The sequence below is a fragment of the Platalea leucorodia genome, assembly GCF_965183815.1.
Source record: "Platalea leucorodia genome assembly, chromosome: 1".
Classification (NCBI taxonomy): Eukaryota; Metazoa; Chordata; class Aves; order Pelecaniformes; family Threskiornithidae; genus Platalea; species Platalea leucorodia.
The window spans coordinates 136,867,200-136,882,452 of NC_138823.1; the positions used below are offsets into that span (position 1 = coordinate 136,867,200).

Consider the following 15,253-nt stretch of genomic DNA (forward strand, 5'->3'; position numbering starts at 1 on the left):
TTACTGCTATATCAGCAACCCGAGTTCATGTGGGGGTTACTTTAGTTCCAAATATCATGCAGCCTCGAAGACTGACCTGCAGGACATACATTTCTATTACATAAACACATATGTGCACATACATATATGTCTGTGTAATATATATAGTGTACATATATGTATTCTTATGCATGTCAGATATAGAATGTTGTTTCAAATTACAGTGGCTGCACACTCCTTATCAATTCCATAATCTTGGGGATGTAGTGGGCAGAAAATGACTGGACAGGCTAGATTATGCAGGCAGTGACTTTTTATGGGGACTGAAGAGTTATCTGAACCAGGTAGTATTGTAGTCACTCACTTAACATGCTTGTGCCATGGTTCTTCCTGTTTTGTATTCATGTGAAGACAAGAGAATTGCAGTATATCAAATACCAACTTTTGCCACCTGGAATTGTCTCCTTTTTAAGTAGTGGGTACTTTGGTAGAAGAAAACAAGACAGACCAGCTCTGAACATCTGGTCTGTGTATCATTTTGTATGTATTGGATGTTATTTAGTTATGTCACTGACACATGAAAGTTTACATCAGTGGGAAGAGTTGCAGAAGGTTGTTAGGAGATATATGCCACTGACATGAAGTTTACACTGTTGTATGAATACTTCTTTCTTTTCATCTTGGGAGTGTTTATTTGTTTAGACTTTTTTTCTTTTTAAGTTGGAGGAAAATAAGATGAACGTGGAAGTGTACGTGGTTTGTGCCTTGCAAAGTTATATTTCAGTTATTACAGATATATTACTGGAAAGAGTATGCTCTGGCAGTTTCTGCCAGTACTGCTGGTTTTAAGGCCAAATATACAGCAAGCTAGTCTCTTTTAAAACCATTCTACATCAGCTGTACGTTCATTTATTGTGTCAGACCTCGGATGTGTATAGCATTGATGAAAGCGAAAAGCGGATTGGGCCCAATCCTTTTTGAAGTTAAGATTCTCAGGATATCTTGCACTAGTTGGCTAATGTGCAACCTGCAGAATGGTGCAAAACCTGCTCAGAAAATGAAAATACTGACATGCATGATTTCTTTAATGCCTGTAATTTTATCCTGCACCTGAATGCTAGGGCTGTTTTATTTCTCAAATGGTATTTCTTGTTTGTGTTTTGTTATGCTAGCCTTGACACATATGGAAAATGTAAAAAGTAATCTTAGTCCAAAGAGTAAGTAGACTAGAAAAATTGCAGAAACTTATTTCAGGAATTATAAGAAATTTTAACTGAGGCAAAACTAGTAACCAATATTGTTTTTTTCATATGGTATAATAGAAATGCCAGAGATTGAGATGACGGCTTTTAAAACAACTGAAATATTTTTGTTCAAATTCATCTTATTTCATTGAACCTTTTTTTTTTTTTTTTTTTTTTTTTGTAAAAAAAAAAATCAAACCCCAGTTACTGACTGCTTTTCTGTCTATAACTGACTCCTGGTTCTCATGTATCTCGTGATGCAAAGGAAAATGTATTTTAAGGCAGAAGCACAAGAGGGCAGTGTTAAGTTCAAACTGAAACCCTGCACTAAAGCGATTTAAACTTTAGTCTTTTGAACCAGGACAGTGTTTTTTAGAAAATATTTTCAATTTCTCTTCCTATTAGGAATCTAAATAGTTTACTTCAGAGTCACTTTGAAGAAATTTATAATTAATTTTCAAACAGACACTGCATTTTATTAATCTTGTTTTGGTATATTTTTTTATTCATTCCACAGAAATGAATAATCCTAAATTTCCAGTTTATCTCTTGCTGTCGTTTCTTGCCCCTGGCAGTACTATGTAGGCTGCATATAATTTGTCCCTTAAGCGAGCAGTTGAATAAACTCTGTATTTCACTTACCAGTCCTTGTTTCCTTTTCTGCGAGGGCTGGATTGCCTAATAAAACCTGCCCACCCAACCATCCGTCCACTCACTCATCCATCTCTATAATGCCAGTTATACTGGATTGTCAATCAAAATGTTACATTTATTTAATATTGTCATATGTGCCATTTAGATTGAATTGGAACAGAGTGGGGGATTGCACAGCACAGAGAAAAATGAAAGTGTATTCTTCACACCAGTTACTGTTATTGAGTGGAAAGGGATAAACATAATGTACATTTATTTTAAAGCATTTATGATTATTGTAATACATTTTAATTGAGTATTTTGAGATTTTTTTTTTTCTTTTTACTACCAATTTCAGGCATGTTTACTCAACCTATCGAATGTTTATAATATTAGGGTAGAATTTGCATGTTTTTGGTAGAGCCAAACTGTCTGCTTTAACCCACAAGTTAATGTTTGTTTTTTATTTATGATAGTATTTTTCTGATGGGCTGCTGTCATCAACCAAGAAGAAAACATTCATAAGCCTTCTAAGTCAAGTTCTAAACATCTGTGGCTAACGTGATTTAATATTTCCTGTTCATTGCTGTCAAAATATCTCCTGTTTAGATAACAGGGAGAAAGACAAGAGAACTATGAGACCAGTAAAATCCTAAATCTTAGGGGGACTGTGAAACTGATGTATTTTTTTGAAAACATCAACAGCTCAATCACTAGGTCTTTCATTCTCCCTCTTCAGTGGGATAACCATGTTCTTTCACAGAAATGTGTTGCAATAAAAGGCTCCTTAGCAGACCTGAGCTGTAACAGGGTTAAAATAATCTTTGTTCAGAGGAAGAAGGGCCACTAGTGGAGTCCCATATTTGAATTTCCTTGAAATCTGGAAATAATACATGCCATTTTCCCTTTCCTCTCCCCAAAAAAAAAAAAAAAAACCCCAAAAAAACCCAAACAAAACAACAAAAAAACCCGATAACCCCACCACCACCTTTCATTATATCAGTTATTGTGCGTTTTTTTATAAATAAGCTGGCGTGTAGTAGGTCAACAGAAAAACATTTTGAACAAGTTGACAATGAATTTTAGTATTGCTATCTGAATGTGCAATTACTCAAGTGGATGTGTCACCTACTTTCATAATAGATGGGATGGTACTTGGAGAACTGCAGGGACAGCAACAAAGACGTTTCTTGTAGCTTCTTAGCATGCCTAAGCTAAGGGTTTCGGAGCTGTTTATGTCAAGACTCATGTACGTAATCTATGTAGAAATATGTACGTGCTGCAAATAAATCTCACAGCACCCGACTCTCTGACATTGACTCCTTTCCAACAACGGAAACTGACCTGCTGCGAGGCCTGAAAATCAAGGAGCTCTCAGCCAAAGGGCAACAGTACATTTAAACACTGGTATAATAATTAATGGTTTAGACATTCTTTATTTGGGAGCAGAGAGATAGGGTGAGCTGGAGCAACTCTGTAAGCTCTGCAGCTGAACGCAGGCATAAAAGGTACTCCACAGTTGTAGAACTGCCACAGTTAACAAAGTGACGTGAAAATTGCCAGGCTGATACATTGTGTAATTTGTGCCTAGCACCTGTGTTTTTAGCCTTGAAAAGAATTTCCCTGTTTGGTTGTTATATCTCTATAGGAGTCTTCTACTTCTGACAACAACTGTTATTGTCGATTTAATGATCTTGAAGAATCTGAAATTCAGTTATTGTTCACCTCACAGAGAGGTAAATAATAGCTGGATGAATAGCAGTCGAGCCACAGACCCACATGACTCTGTAGAGAGGTCACCATTTCACAAAGGCTTTGTCCCTCTGAAAAGGCTCCTGTTCCCTTAAGTCTATTATTTAAAATGTCTAATTTATGTTATTTTTATACACTATAATAGAAATTATATCCACAAAAGTTGTATTTCTTTGTAACTCCCTTAAGCATTTAATTTGGAGAGCATATATTTTTTAAATTCTATCCACAAGTTTACCTCAACAGGCCTTTTTAAATCTTAAATTCTGTCCACTTAAAAGATGCCCAAGACAGCCGAACTGAATCCTTACAACTTACTCTGTAATTTAGTTGGGAATCTACCGCACCTGGGCCTTTATAACTTCACAAAGCAATAGGCCTATTTTGAAAATTACACTATTTTCCTTGATTATTGGAATTGATTGCCAGAGCATTTCTTTCTGTTGGACATTTGGAATATACAGAGTATTCTGGGAAGACGTGTACACCAAGAATATTTTTAGAACATAATAACTGTATAGTTATTTTCTCCTGAACAAAACCTTGAACCTGGTCCGTATTTCTTTGGAAGAATTACATTTTTGCTAAAGAATGGCAAAGCAAGCCCTAGTGGGTTGGTTATACTCTAATGATTAAAGTTATAGTTGTGCACCATAAATCAGTAGTACTTAGAACTCAATAAGTCTTCACATGTGAAACTGAAACCGTGGGTTTAGGGATGTGTTTTAAACAGCTGTTTAACAATATTTTTACTTGTATGGTGACTGTGGTGTTTGCTGCATACATAGCACAAGCTTTAAATATTGTAAATATCACCAATTTCCACTCCTGTCTTAGTCTAGGCTTCCGAAGTTGTGAGCCAGATTCATTCCCCTCTCTCTTAACCACTGTAATTGTTCAGTAGTGAGTTTGCCACACCCTTACAGCCTTTGTTGGAAATCTGTTTTAAAAGCCTCTGCCACATCCTTTAGCCTGCTTATTAGTTTGCTCTTCTCTCCTTGCATCCTTGAAATGGTTCTCTTTTCCTCGTCACCCCAAGGTAAGGTTTTGACTATCACAGTTAAGTTACTTCTGAACATATGACAGCCAGCATCTTTCCTCCACCCACTACCCAGCATATATTGATTCACTTTTCCCACAAATGGTTCTGTATTTCTTCCTCTGACTGGCATCTCTCTCTCCCAGATCTGCAAGGCTGCTATCCATCTTGTGGGTATTATGCAGATAAAGCAAATTCCATTCTTGCAGGGATCATAGGTTTGACACTATCATTGTTGTTCAATATCTGTATCAGAATGATTTGGGGCCATCTGCTGACTATAATGCTCTACTGTAGAATTAGGTTGGTGTACATCTCAAGCAAGAATTAAGGAAAATGTAACTTTTGGTTGGACAGGGCTTTGAGCAACCTGATCTAGTGAAAAATGTCCCTCCCCATGGCAGGGGGGTTGGCCTAGATGATCTTTAAAGGTACCTTCCAACCCAAACCATTCTATGATTCTATGATATTAATGTTATATTTGAGTGTGAAGTATATCACATGGACCAATGTTTTCAGTGTTGCGTACCTGACAGTAAAATGTCCCCTATATTCATGGAGCCCCTCAATATTCCATATGATCACACACTGAAGGACTGGGATCTTGTTTTTCTAAATGTGCCATCATGGTTTTTAGCAAGCCTGTGATTTGAACTTAGCAGCTACCTTTATCTTTAGAAAGTATGAACTGAAAACAGTATTTTCAGCTGTGATATATGCATCCACCAGTTAACTTGTGCACGTTAAAATGCCATTCCAGGAGAGGAATGTATTGCCCCATGCAATGATAAACTGGATTTATTGAAACTGTTTTTATTAGAGTGATTGACTGGAATTGCTGTCTCATGAATAGTGTCATTTACAATATACAGAAAACTGTAACTGAGAGTGGTAATGAGGTTAGAGTGTGTATGTTGTCCAGCTCTGTGGTCACATCAGCTTGGCAGTCTAGCAGAGGAAAAACTGTGTTTAGTTGTCATTCATATACTCCAGTAAACTCCCCATTTGTCAGGGATTGTATTTGCTTTGTTTAGTAAAATGACAACATGGTCATTACAATAAAGGAGTAAACATTGCAACATTGCAATTGCTTTGTCTTCCATCTTGATACTTTCCTCTGGAGAGTTAGTTTAAGAAGAATCCGTGCTGAGTTGAACATCTAAATTAGTAAAATTGCTAGTTTAAGCCCAGCATTGTGAATTCACAAGTGGGCAAAGTTTCTAATTTATAGGGTTCACCTGGAAGTGTGAGATATCTATCAGATTGGTCCTTTGTCAACATAAATCTGTTAATGAAGGGTTAGCAGGCTCTAATTTGCTTTGAGCTGGTGATATTTATGGTGAACATTTATCTTTTATTCACTTGTATTCACACACAGCATAAGTTCTATTCCAATATGCAAATGTCATACTGGTTCACTTGTAGTTATCAAACTGATAAGTTACAGATGCCATTCAAGAAAATTTTTGTAATATTACTGTATTTGATTTATTCCACACTTTATGAAAAATAAATATTTGTTGAATCTAATGATTTTACGTATTTATTCAATATTATTGTCTCAATACCTTTAAGGCCAGCCTACGTTATTACTCCAAATATAGAAGTTTTGAAACAGAAGTCATAGCAAATACCTTTATGATTTACAGAGAAACTGTATTAATAATGCAGAGCTTCTGAAGTCCTCTATCTTGCAGCTGATTACAATTAGATGCAAGTATTGTAATTGGCAAAGTTCATGTACTGTGTATAGTATTACTGGCTGAGAAGCTATGACACAAAAGTATTTACAAATTTTACTGATCATCTATTTCTAAATTATTCTCCTTTTCCAAAAACTGAATCCAAATTACTCAGGGGTAACTGTAAAAGCAGCTCAGTAAAAATATGGGCTTAAGCCATAAGAGCTGAAGTAGTTCTAACGCCATTTAGAGTATTTAAGAGAAAATTTCTCTAACGTAGGCAGATACTAAGTTCTGTTCCCTTTTTTTGCGCTTTGAACTTCTCTGCAGTGGACAAATTTACCCAGTTCAATAGTATTTTTATATCCACTGATAATTTGCAGTTTACCTTACATTTAGCTGATACCTGTCCTGAGATACCAGTATCAGTGGAGTATTCTTTGCTTGGTCTATTAACAGTTTTAATTTTTGCTTCCACTGTGAGTGAAGGAGACTGGCTGAATGATTTCATACATTGCTGTTGTTATGCCACTTTGTGTGGCTGAGCACCTGAAATCTCTGCATAGTGCGCTGCTTCTGGGTATGAGAAAGTCATGTGCAGGTACCTAAATGGAAAGCATTGCAACTTCTGTCTTAAAAGAGATTTACTGTGACTGGGACAGGTTTTCCTAAAACAGTTCCATAAGAATAAGGGCAGGGGGTGGTATCTGTGCATAAATCACTTACATGCACGATTCAACAGCAAATAGTTAAGTCCTCTAGCACTGGTGTTTTGTTCATAAATAGTTTCTCTGCATTCATATGGATTTGATGAGGTGATTATGAAAAACTGAATTAGAGTAGTATAGGTAGTTGAAACAGTTGCCATCTTTCCGGTGGAAATTACTAATTTATCAGCAGAAACTCCATAATTCCCTATGCATGTGCTCCTTGTATCTGCAAAATAAAATAAAAGTAGGCTGGTATCAAACACCTTCAGTGGTTTAAATTTATTTGTTTTACTTCCAGCAGATAGGAAACTGGATTAGGGAAGACTGAAACAGGTCAATTTACAAGGGAGCTATCGAGATGAAGGTATCTATTGATAGGTTTTCCAGCTCAGTCTTATGACTGAGCCCATTTACTGTGTTAATTATTGACCCTGGATGAAGAACTATGTGTATGCTTATGGAATTTGTAGAATGTGAAAAGTTGGGAGATACTGTAAAAAAATGGGAAGCTGCAGTTTAATGATATAAGAATTCGATCATCAGGCAAGAATTAGATGATCTTGTCAATTTTGATGATAGAAATACAATCAAATATAATAATCTCTTGTAATCCACATTTAGGGATTGGTTGTATTGACCTTTCTTAGTAGAAAGAAAAATGGTTCATTTTCCAGAATCATTTAACAATTCATCTAGCAAAAATATCCTGCTGTTAAGTGATCATAAGGCCTTAGTATGCAGCCATACATTTTTTTTGTCTTCCTGTAAATTATTACAGTTGTGGCTTTTCATCTTTTATTCCCAAATGTATCAGGAGTTTTGTTTGTCCTGTGGTAGAGATGTTAGTGGAAGTTCTGCTGATCTTTCTTGTTGCCTTTTTGCCAGTAACTGAAGAATAGATGTAACATGGGTTACAGTCTGTACCAGCCTAATGTTCTTAGGTACCATTGCAGCTCCACTGACTTATGTTAAGTGACGTAGGAAAGCTTTTTACTATAACGTCTATAAAAATCAAATCTCTATAAAAAAAATCTACCTATTCTCATATCCATAAATAAAAGGGAAATTTTTTTTAGTGGCAATATTTTTCTTCATTGAAAAAAAAAAAAGTCATGTATTAAATGATTTTGTGTGAATTATAGTACAAATTAATTTGATACCAATAACAGACATGTTTTGGAGTTTCTGATTTACCTGTTTCTCATATCCTATTTAATTTCTGTCAAGGTTATTGTCATAATTTCTGTAAAGTTTATTGATACAATAGACATTTGTACTTTGTACTTAATGTCATACTTGTCATATTGTGCTATGTAAATACTAATCATCTGAATTGTTAAAAAATAATAATTTTTTTAAAAGTAGAGATAAAATTTTGGGGGTGGAGACCCATTCTAAGTACTGTTTTATATTTTTATGTTATTTGATGTTTATTTGATGTTTATTTTATATATATACACCTAGAATTCTTGTGCAATTTTATAAATCAGTTTAAGAAAATAGGACTACATTTTCTATTCTGTTCCTTTACCGTAGTCTGACAGTGCACAAAGCCCTTATGATGACTTCCACTTTTTTTATTTCCACTTCAAACCATTTTAACTAAATTCTTTTCCAACAATATTTTTTTTCCAAACCATATAAAAATGTTCTGTGGATAAGAGGTAACAGGTGTTATTAAAACACTGATTGACTAGAGCTATCTTGATAGGCAATACTTACTCTTTATCCTAAGTTCTATTAAGAAATCTGTCAAATACTTTCTTTACGATTATAACACTTACTGAGTTTGAATGAAACCTTATAAACAGAAAACCACGTTCCCTTCCCAACTCTTAATGTAGTCTGCACATTCTAATTCAATGAAGTGAGATTTATTTACATATATAATTATATAACTATTTAATTTTATAAATTAATTTTATTTTATAAATATTTATATCTGTTATAGTATATTTATATACACTATATTTATATATGCAAATATACAATGTAAGGTATATTATGCTTTATTTTTATGTTTTTTATGTATTATGTATTTATATAATGTATGTATTATTTTTATATTTAAATTTATAAAGAGAAAAAGTCATGTGAACTTAATGCTGTATTATGAAATTGTTTGGAAAATTCACTGTGTATGAATATAAAATGCTCCAGGGGAAATATGAATGAAGCTTACTGAGAATTTTTTTGACAATATGGTTTTGTCAGATTCTTAAATCCCCCACTTTCTTGGGAAGTTATACTTTTTTGATGAAGATTAAATATACAGTCAAAACAAAAAGAATGTTTGTTAGCCATATGGTGAGGATGCTTGTTTATGAAAAGGGAGACGGAGGTTTAGGTCTATGTTCTGCCTATCTGGATTAATGCTAGCATCAACTCTGTACTTTTGGTGTTTGTTTATTTGTTTTTCCAGACTTTCTTTTTGACATCTGTTACATGTGGTAGAAATCCTTAAATATTTATAGAAGTTAGTACCCTGCCATCACCTCTGGGCTGTAATTTGGTTTTAAATTAATCTGAAATACCCTCACTACTGGAAGCAATATAATTAGATCTGCTAACTTTCTACAGACCCAACACATTGGGTCAAAGTGGGAATGCTGGTCATGGGAGGCATTTGTCTCTTTGCCAGGTCTTGTGAAGTGACAGAGGTGCACACCTGTGGGCCAGGGCATATCTCAGTGCCCACTCTTACAGTGGGAGGAGGTGACTTCCAGCAGAGGGTCTTTCAGCACATATGCTTATTATAAGATGTATTACCCAAGTGTACCCCATCAGATTTGGCACATGACGTTTTGGATCACAAGAGATCCTATAGCACTTGTCCTGTGGACATGTGAAGTAGAACGTAAGAGGTGAGAAGGGCTTAATTCTATGTAGCTTTGCTAACCTTGAAATTCAGATATAAAACTAATAGAACAAGAAGTTGTCCTGTCATCTTCTACATCTTAAATAACATTTTGTGACCATTGTGCTTTCCATTTCCTTCTCCCATGCTCTTTCTTTTACTCCGTACTTTTTCACGTGTTCTTGATTTTATCAAGAGGCCTAAAAGAATTTTTAAAACTTTCTAAGGACAGGAGCACCATTTTCTGTGCAGCATTAAAGTTGCATATGGAAAATAGCTAGAATTAAATGCTTGGAAGTTATTGTGTATATTTGTATTTAAGAATTTGGGTACAATGTACTAATTGTGCATTTATTAGGAGATTGCAAACTGTAAATCAGAGCTGGTCACTAGCATATAGAATATGCATTAAGATGTCTGTGACACTAATGATAAAATATTTGTGAATGTGCATACACACACACACACACATACATAGTAATGCAGCAAAATTACTGGAAGGTTTTTGTCTAGCCACAATTTATGTGTAAGGACTAATTTCAGTATGTGTCAAAAGCTATCCTGAAAAGATGCTTTTAAATTTTAAGTATTTAAACTTAGAATTCCTTTAATATATCCTCATTTTTCACCATTATTGAATGAAGTGGATAATGAGGTGGTGATACTGTCCAGCACTCAATGGATATGGAAGCAGAAATAGCCAGGCAAACATTACCAGAGATATTTAACTTTTAAAATATGGTTTGTAGGATGATCGAATTGGTGCATTCAATCTGATGCTTACTCATTTTGTATTAAACCATGGTGCAAAGTTGTTTTTATCAACCACAAAATGCTCAGCTTATTATGTATTAGTGTACTATCAGAAATACGCTGTTTTTCATACGCTTTTATAGCCAGCACCTCACAAGGAAATGTTGTGGCTAATACATTTAGCCACCTTAGACTTTTCTGTCTTGAGAGACTACATATCCATTTATAACTAGGTAAACAGAATGTTTTCTGACAATAGCTTCAAACAAGATTTGAACTGAGACAAAGATTTGGATTAATCATCAGGTCCAAGCTATTTCTAGTATTAGTGTACCACAATAGCCCTTGAATTAACAATTTCATATTAAATTTTTCAGATAATACAATGTTGGATTGTATTTGTCTAAAAAATGAATGCATGAGCAGAGGTGATTATTATTTCATGTGTTCGCTTGCCATTTACTATTAAATGAAATGTCTTAAGCCATAAAATGTTCACATAATGCACAATGCATTTATGATAATTAAATAGATATCTTCATTTACTGTTTTTAGGTTAAATTTTTTCCGAGATGTTCCTGAGTTCAGAGTACTAGCATGTGGTGGAGATGGAACAGTAGGCTGGATTTTGGATTGCATAGGTAATCAATAGCATTTACATAGTTTTGCTTGACTCATGTTTTTCATTTTACTGTTCTTTCCTATATACCAAAGTATGGATACAGCTATTTCAAACAAGATCTTGTTCACTGAAATTTTTGAAATTCATTAGTTTGGGGCATTATTATTTTTAAGGATATTCAAGTTGCAAAGGATATTCAAAACCCCTAGATAAGTCCAGTGTTTGTAGTCCTCTGGATTTCCACAAAACAAGAAATTTGAATCTCTATTTTAATTTCAGTTCAAAGTCTATTCCCCAGACTGAAACAAATGTAAGTTATTTCTTTTAAGACCATTTACCTTAGCTCATTTGGTTTTTCAGTTACCGAATTTTTGTTTATCCTCCATTATCCCATAATGGAGATAATGGGATAACAGTCTTTTGAAAAGGACTGTTTGACAGCTATGTAGATGCCTGGGCAGCAAGGTATGTACGTCATTTCAGTTTCGGAGTTCTTTCAGTCAGTTGGCTGTAAAGTCCTCTGTACAAATCATTAGAAAGGCCCAGAAGTCAAGATATTACAGACTTAAACTTCTCAAGGCTTATTAGGGAGAATATCTCCCACACCACTTGGTTGTTTATTTGGCCTTAGACGGGCTGCAGAGAAAAAAAAATGGGAATGAGTGATGATGGAAATTAGGAAGGAGATGAAGAGAGGTCAAAAGCATCAACTGAAAGTTTGGATGAAGAGTATTTAAAAGTGTGCGCTTTGTGGGAGATGTGGACCAGAAAACCTTTTAAAGTTCAATGAAATGTAAAAAATGATGTCATGGAGAAATGGATTACAGCAAAGGCATATGTCTTGGTTTGGGGAAAAAAAAACTTTTTGCAAATACAAGCTATTGATTGTAACTCTGGAATAGCTTTCAAAATCGAAAAATCAATGTACATAAATAACAAGTGTATTGCCTAAACTTGGAAGGAGTGAAGTTTTGCAGCTGTTAATTGTGTCATCACCTTTTTCTATGAGATCTAAAATGCCATGCAGTTACTTTCCCTTTCAGTGTCATTATTTGAACAAAAGACTGCATTTTGTCTTAATAAAATGCTGTCAATCATCTGCATCACATTTTGTGGTACAGAACTAAGAAATAATTTGAAGGATCCAGGATCCATTTGTTTCATAGATGAAGGAAATAGATTTTTGAATGCTGTCTTTTAGCGAACAAAGCCCTTTGGCCCAAGTAGTGTATATAAAGTTTAAGAAATCACCTGTTTTGAGAAACAGACACTTTCTAGTTGGATCTTTTCTTCCCTGATCTCCTGATCTACAAAGAATCTTAGCTGAGAGCAAAGCAAGAAGAAAAAATAAAAAGAAACAAACCACATAAAAAAGAAAAAAAAAATCCAAACTTTTTTCTCCTCAATTTAAGACTTTTAAACTACTTTTTTATTATTATTCTATTAAATGTTAAACTCTCTTAAAGCTTTGCAGTACACTGGTATTGTAAACACTAAGTCTTCCTAAAGAATTGAAGAGAGAAATTGATAAATAACAAGATGTCCCTGCCACGTCCATTGGATATATAAACTCCTGCTGAGAATTGATGATAATTATGCAAAATTCTATGAACGAAATAGCTAATTGTTTAACTATTCAAGTATAACTGTTAAACTAGATATGCTACTCATTCCAATTAAATGGGAAATTTGAGAAATTATATATTTGAAATATTATACCTGGGGGACATATGCCCCACTTCCAGCTTTCAGGAAGGCTGTGTTTCTTGACAAGGGTTTTCCCATTGGATTTTGAACAGAGATCCTTTGGCTTGAAATGCTGGAAGAGTACTGGTAAAGAGTCAAAAGACACAGTAAGTTCATACATTTCAAAATGTTACTTATTAAATACAAAATATTGACTTAGAAACTTGATCAGATAGATAAATGCTCATTGTGAATAGCAGGTTTAATTCCTGATGAGCAAAACCGTGATGTTGGTTCCAGGGAGTTCTTGGTAATGGTGCTCATGTGTAGACACGAATCCAAGTGAATACACAGTTAAACACAAATTTGGTCACCCAGATGAAAAAGTACAAGATTCATCTCATTATTCATGCCCTTAACTATTGCTCTTCTGCATTCATAGCTGGGAATGGCAGAGCTGAGAGCAACAGAGAGCACAACATGTTCAGTCTCGGAAAGATCTTGAGTATCATTGTTTATGAATGTTTATCACATCTATGGGTTACAGAAGTCCTTGTGATAACAATCGAGTAAATTAGGATTAAGGATTGAATATTGACTGGAGAAGGGGCTGCATAATGGAGTGGCTGGGTGAAATGCTTGTTGCTGAGCAGGCAGCATAATCTCATATACAAAACATGTATCACCGTCTTTCACTGAAACAAAACCTAACACAGTTACTGTATCAGTACCATACAATTAGATTTTTTTGTTCCTTAGTTATGTTTTTCCTTCTTTATTCACAGAGAAAGCAAACTTGATTAAGCATCCTCCAGTTGCTATCCTGCCTCTTGGGACTGGCAATGATTTAGCAAGGTGTCTGAGATGGGGAGGAGGTAAACACAAATTAAAATACAATGCATTATGTAATTAAAAGGAAAAAAATAACTTTTGCATCAAAGTCTACTCTCAACATTTGGATTTTTTTTTTTTTATGATGTATGTAAAGAACTGTTACCACCTTTCCTCTTTTTGGAATTAGCTGTCTGTAAATGTTATATGAATGATTTCATAGATATTAAAGGTCGTAATCACTCTTCATACCTTGTTTGTAGCTTCTGCTGACACCAAAAAGGCTCCAAGGTGCAATGAGAGTAGTATACAGCTATTTGGTTGGCTTTTTACCGTCTGTATTGCAGTTATTTCTTTGATCAATACCTTATAAAGGGAGTATTCTTAAATGGATTTTAATTGGGGCTGTTCTGAAAGGGTTACTGAAAACAGCTAATAATGGGTTTGGAGTGGTTTCATCTTTTTTAATATTCATAAATATTGAATGAAAAATGTGTCTCAGCCTCAGACTAGTTCCTTTGATCCACTCCCCTTTTCTTCTTCTACAGAGGATTCCAGACAATAAGTGCTGTGGTGCTATTTATCAGGAAATGAGAAGGCAAAGAATGCTGAAAGGAGAATATTTGTGAAGTCAAACCTTTTATACCCTTTGCATCCTTTCCTGGATGTATAGAGCCTTACTCTCAGCTCCTCCAATAACTTGTTTCCATTCAGGATTTGCATTACAGGGTAACTTGAAGGAGACACAAAGAAGAAAGTCTTAGGCAAGATGCAGTCTCTGATGAAAGCATGTCAGTTTATGGGCTCACAGCTAGTTCTAGTTCAGGTCTCTGTTGGTCATTTCAGTTGAGATGTTGTGTATTTTGAACTTGGCTGTTTATTTGGAAGTTCTCAGCCTTTGTAAATACCTCTTCCTTCTGTTTCATCACAGCAAGTTTCCTTTCCAAATGTCTGCCTTGTTACCAGATAGTCTTTAGCAAATTCTCAGTAGTTTCCATGCTAGAGAACTTCTTTGTTACCATAATGTTCTGTCAAATCATCTGAGGACCTCCTTTATTTTGTCTGTCATGACTGGTGATTGCTTATTCACATAGACTTAGGAAAGAAAAGAAGAAAAACCAACCAAAACCCCAATCAAATCAGCCTTGCTTCACTTCCTAAACAGTTCATAGAGCCATAGAATAATTCAGGTTGGAAGGGGTCACAGGAAGTCGCTAGTCCAATCTCCTGTTCTAAACAGGGTTAGCTAGGAGAGCATTTGATTACATTAGTCAGGACCTGTTCTTCCATTCACTTCTATATATTTACCTTCAGTTTTGAGTGATTCCATCTGGACTAAAGTAGAAAAAGACAGTATGAAAATATTCTGGGTTTCATCATTCTTTGCCCGGTTGCTTCGTGGTAGACAATGCCATGACACAGATTTTCTGGAACTTCCATAGATGGGAGAGGAGACAGGGCTTCC

General features: G+C 35.0%; 1 protein-coding gene across 1 annotated transcript in view; it reads left to right on the top strand.

The window, feature by feature from the left end:
- DGKB (diacylglycerol kinase beta) overlaps positions 1 to 15,253 on the top strand; it is a gene marked incomplete at both ends in the record, with an annotated part of 334,114 nt that overhangs the window by 115,480 nt on the left and 203,381 nt on the right. Inside the window, 2 exon segments of the mRNA XM_082329956.1 lie at positions 11,205 to 11,290; positions 13,743 to 13,832. Coding sequence (XP_082186082.1) covers positions 11,205 to 11,290; positions 13,743 to 13,832 — 176 coding nt within the window.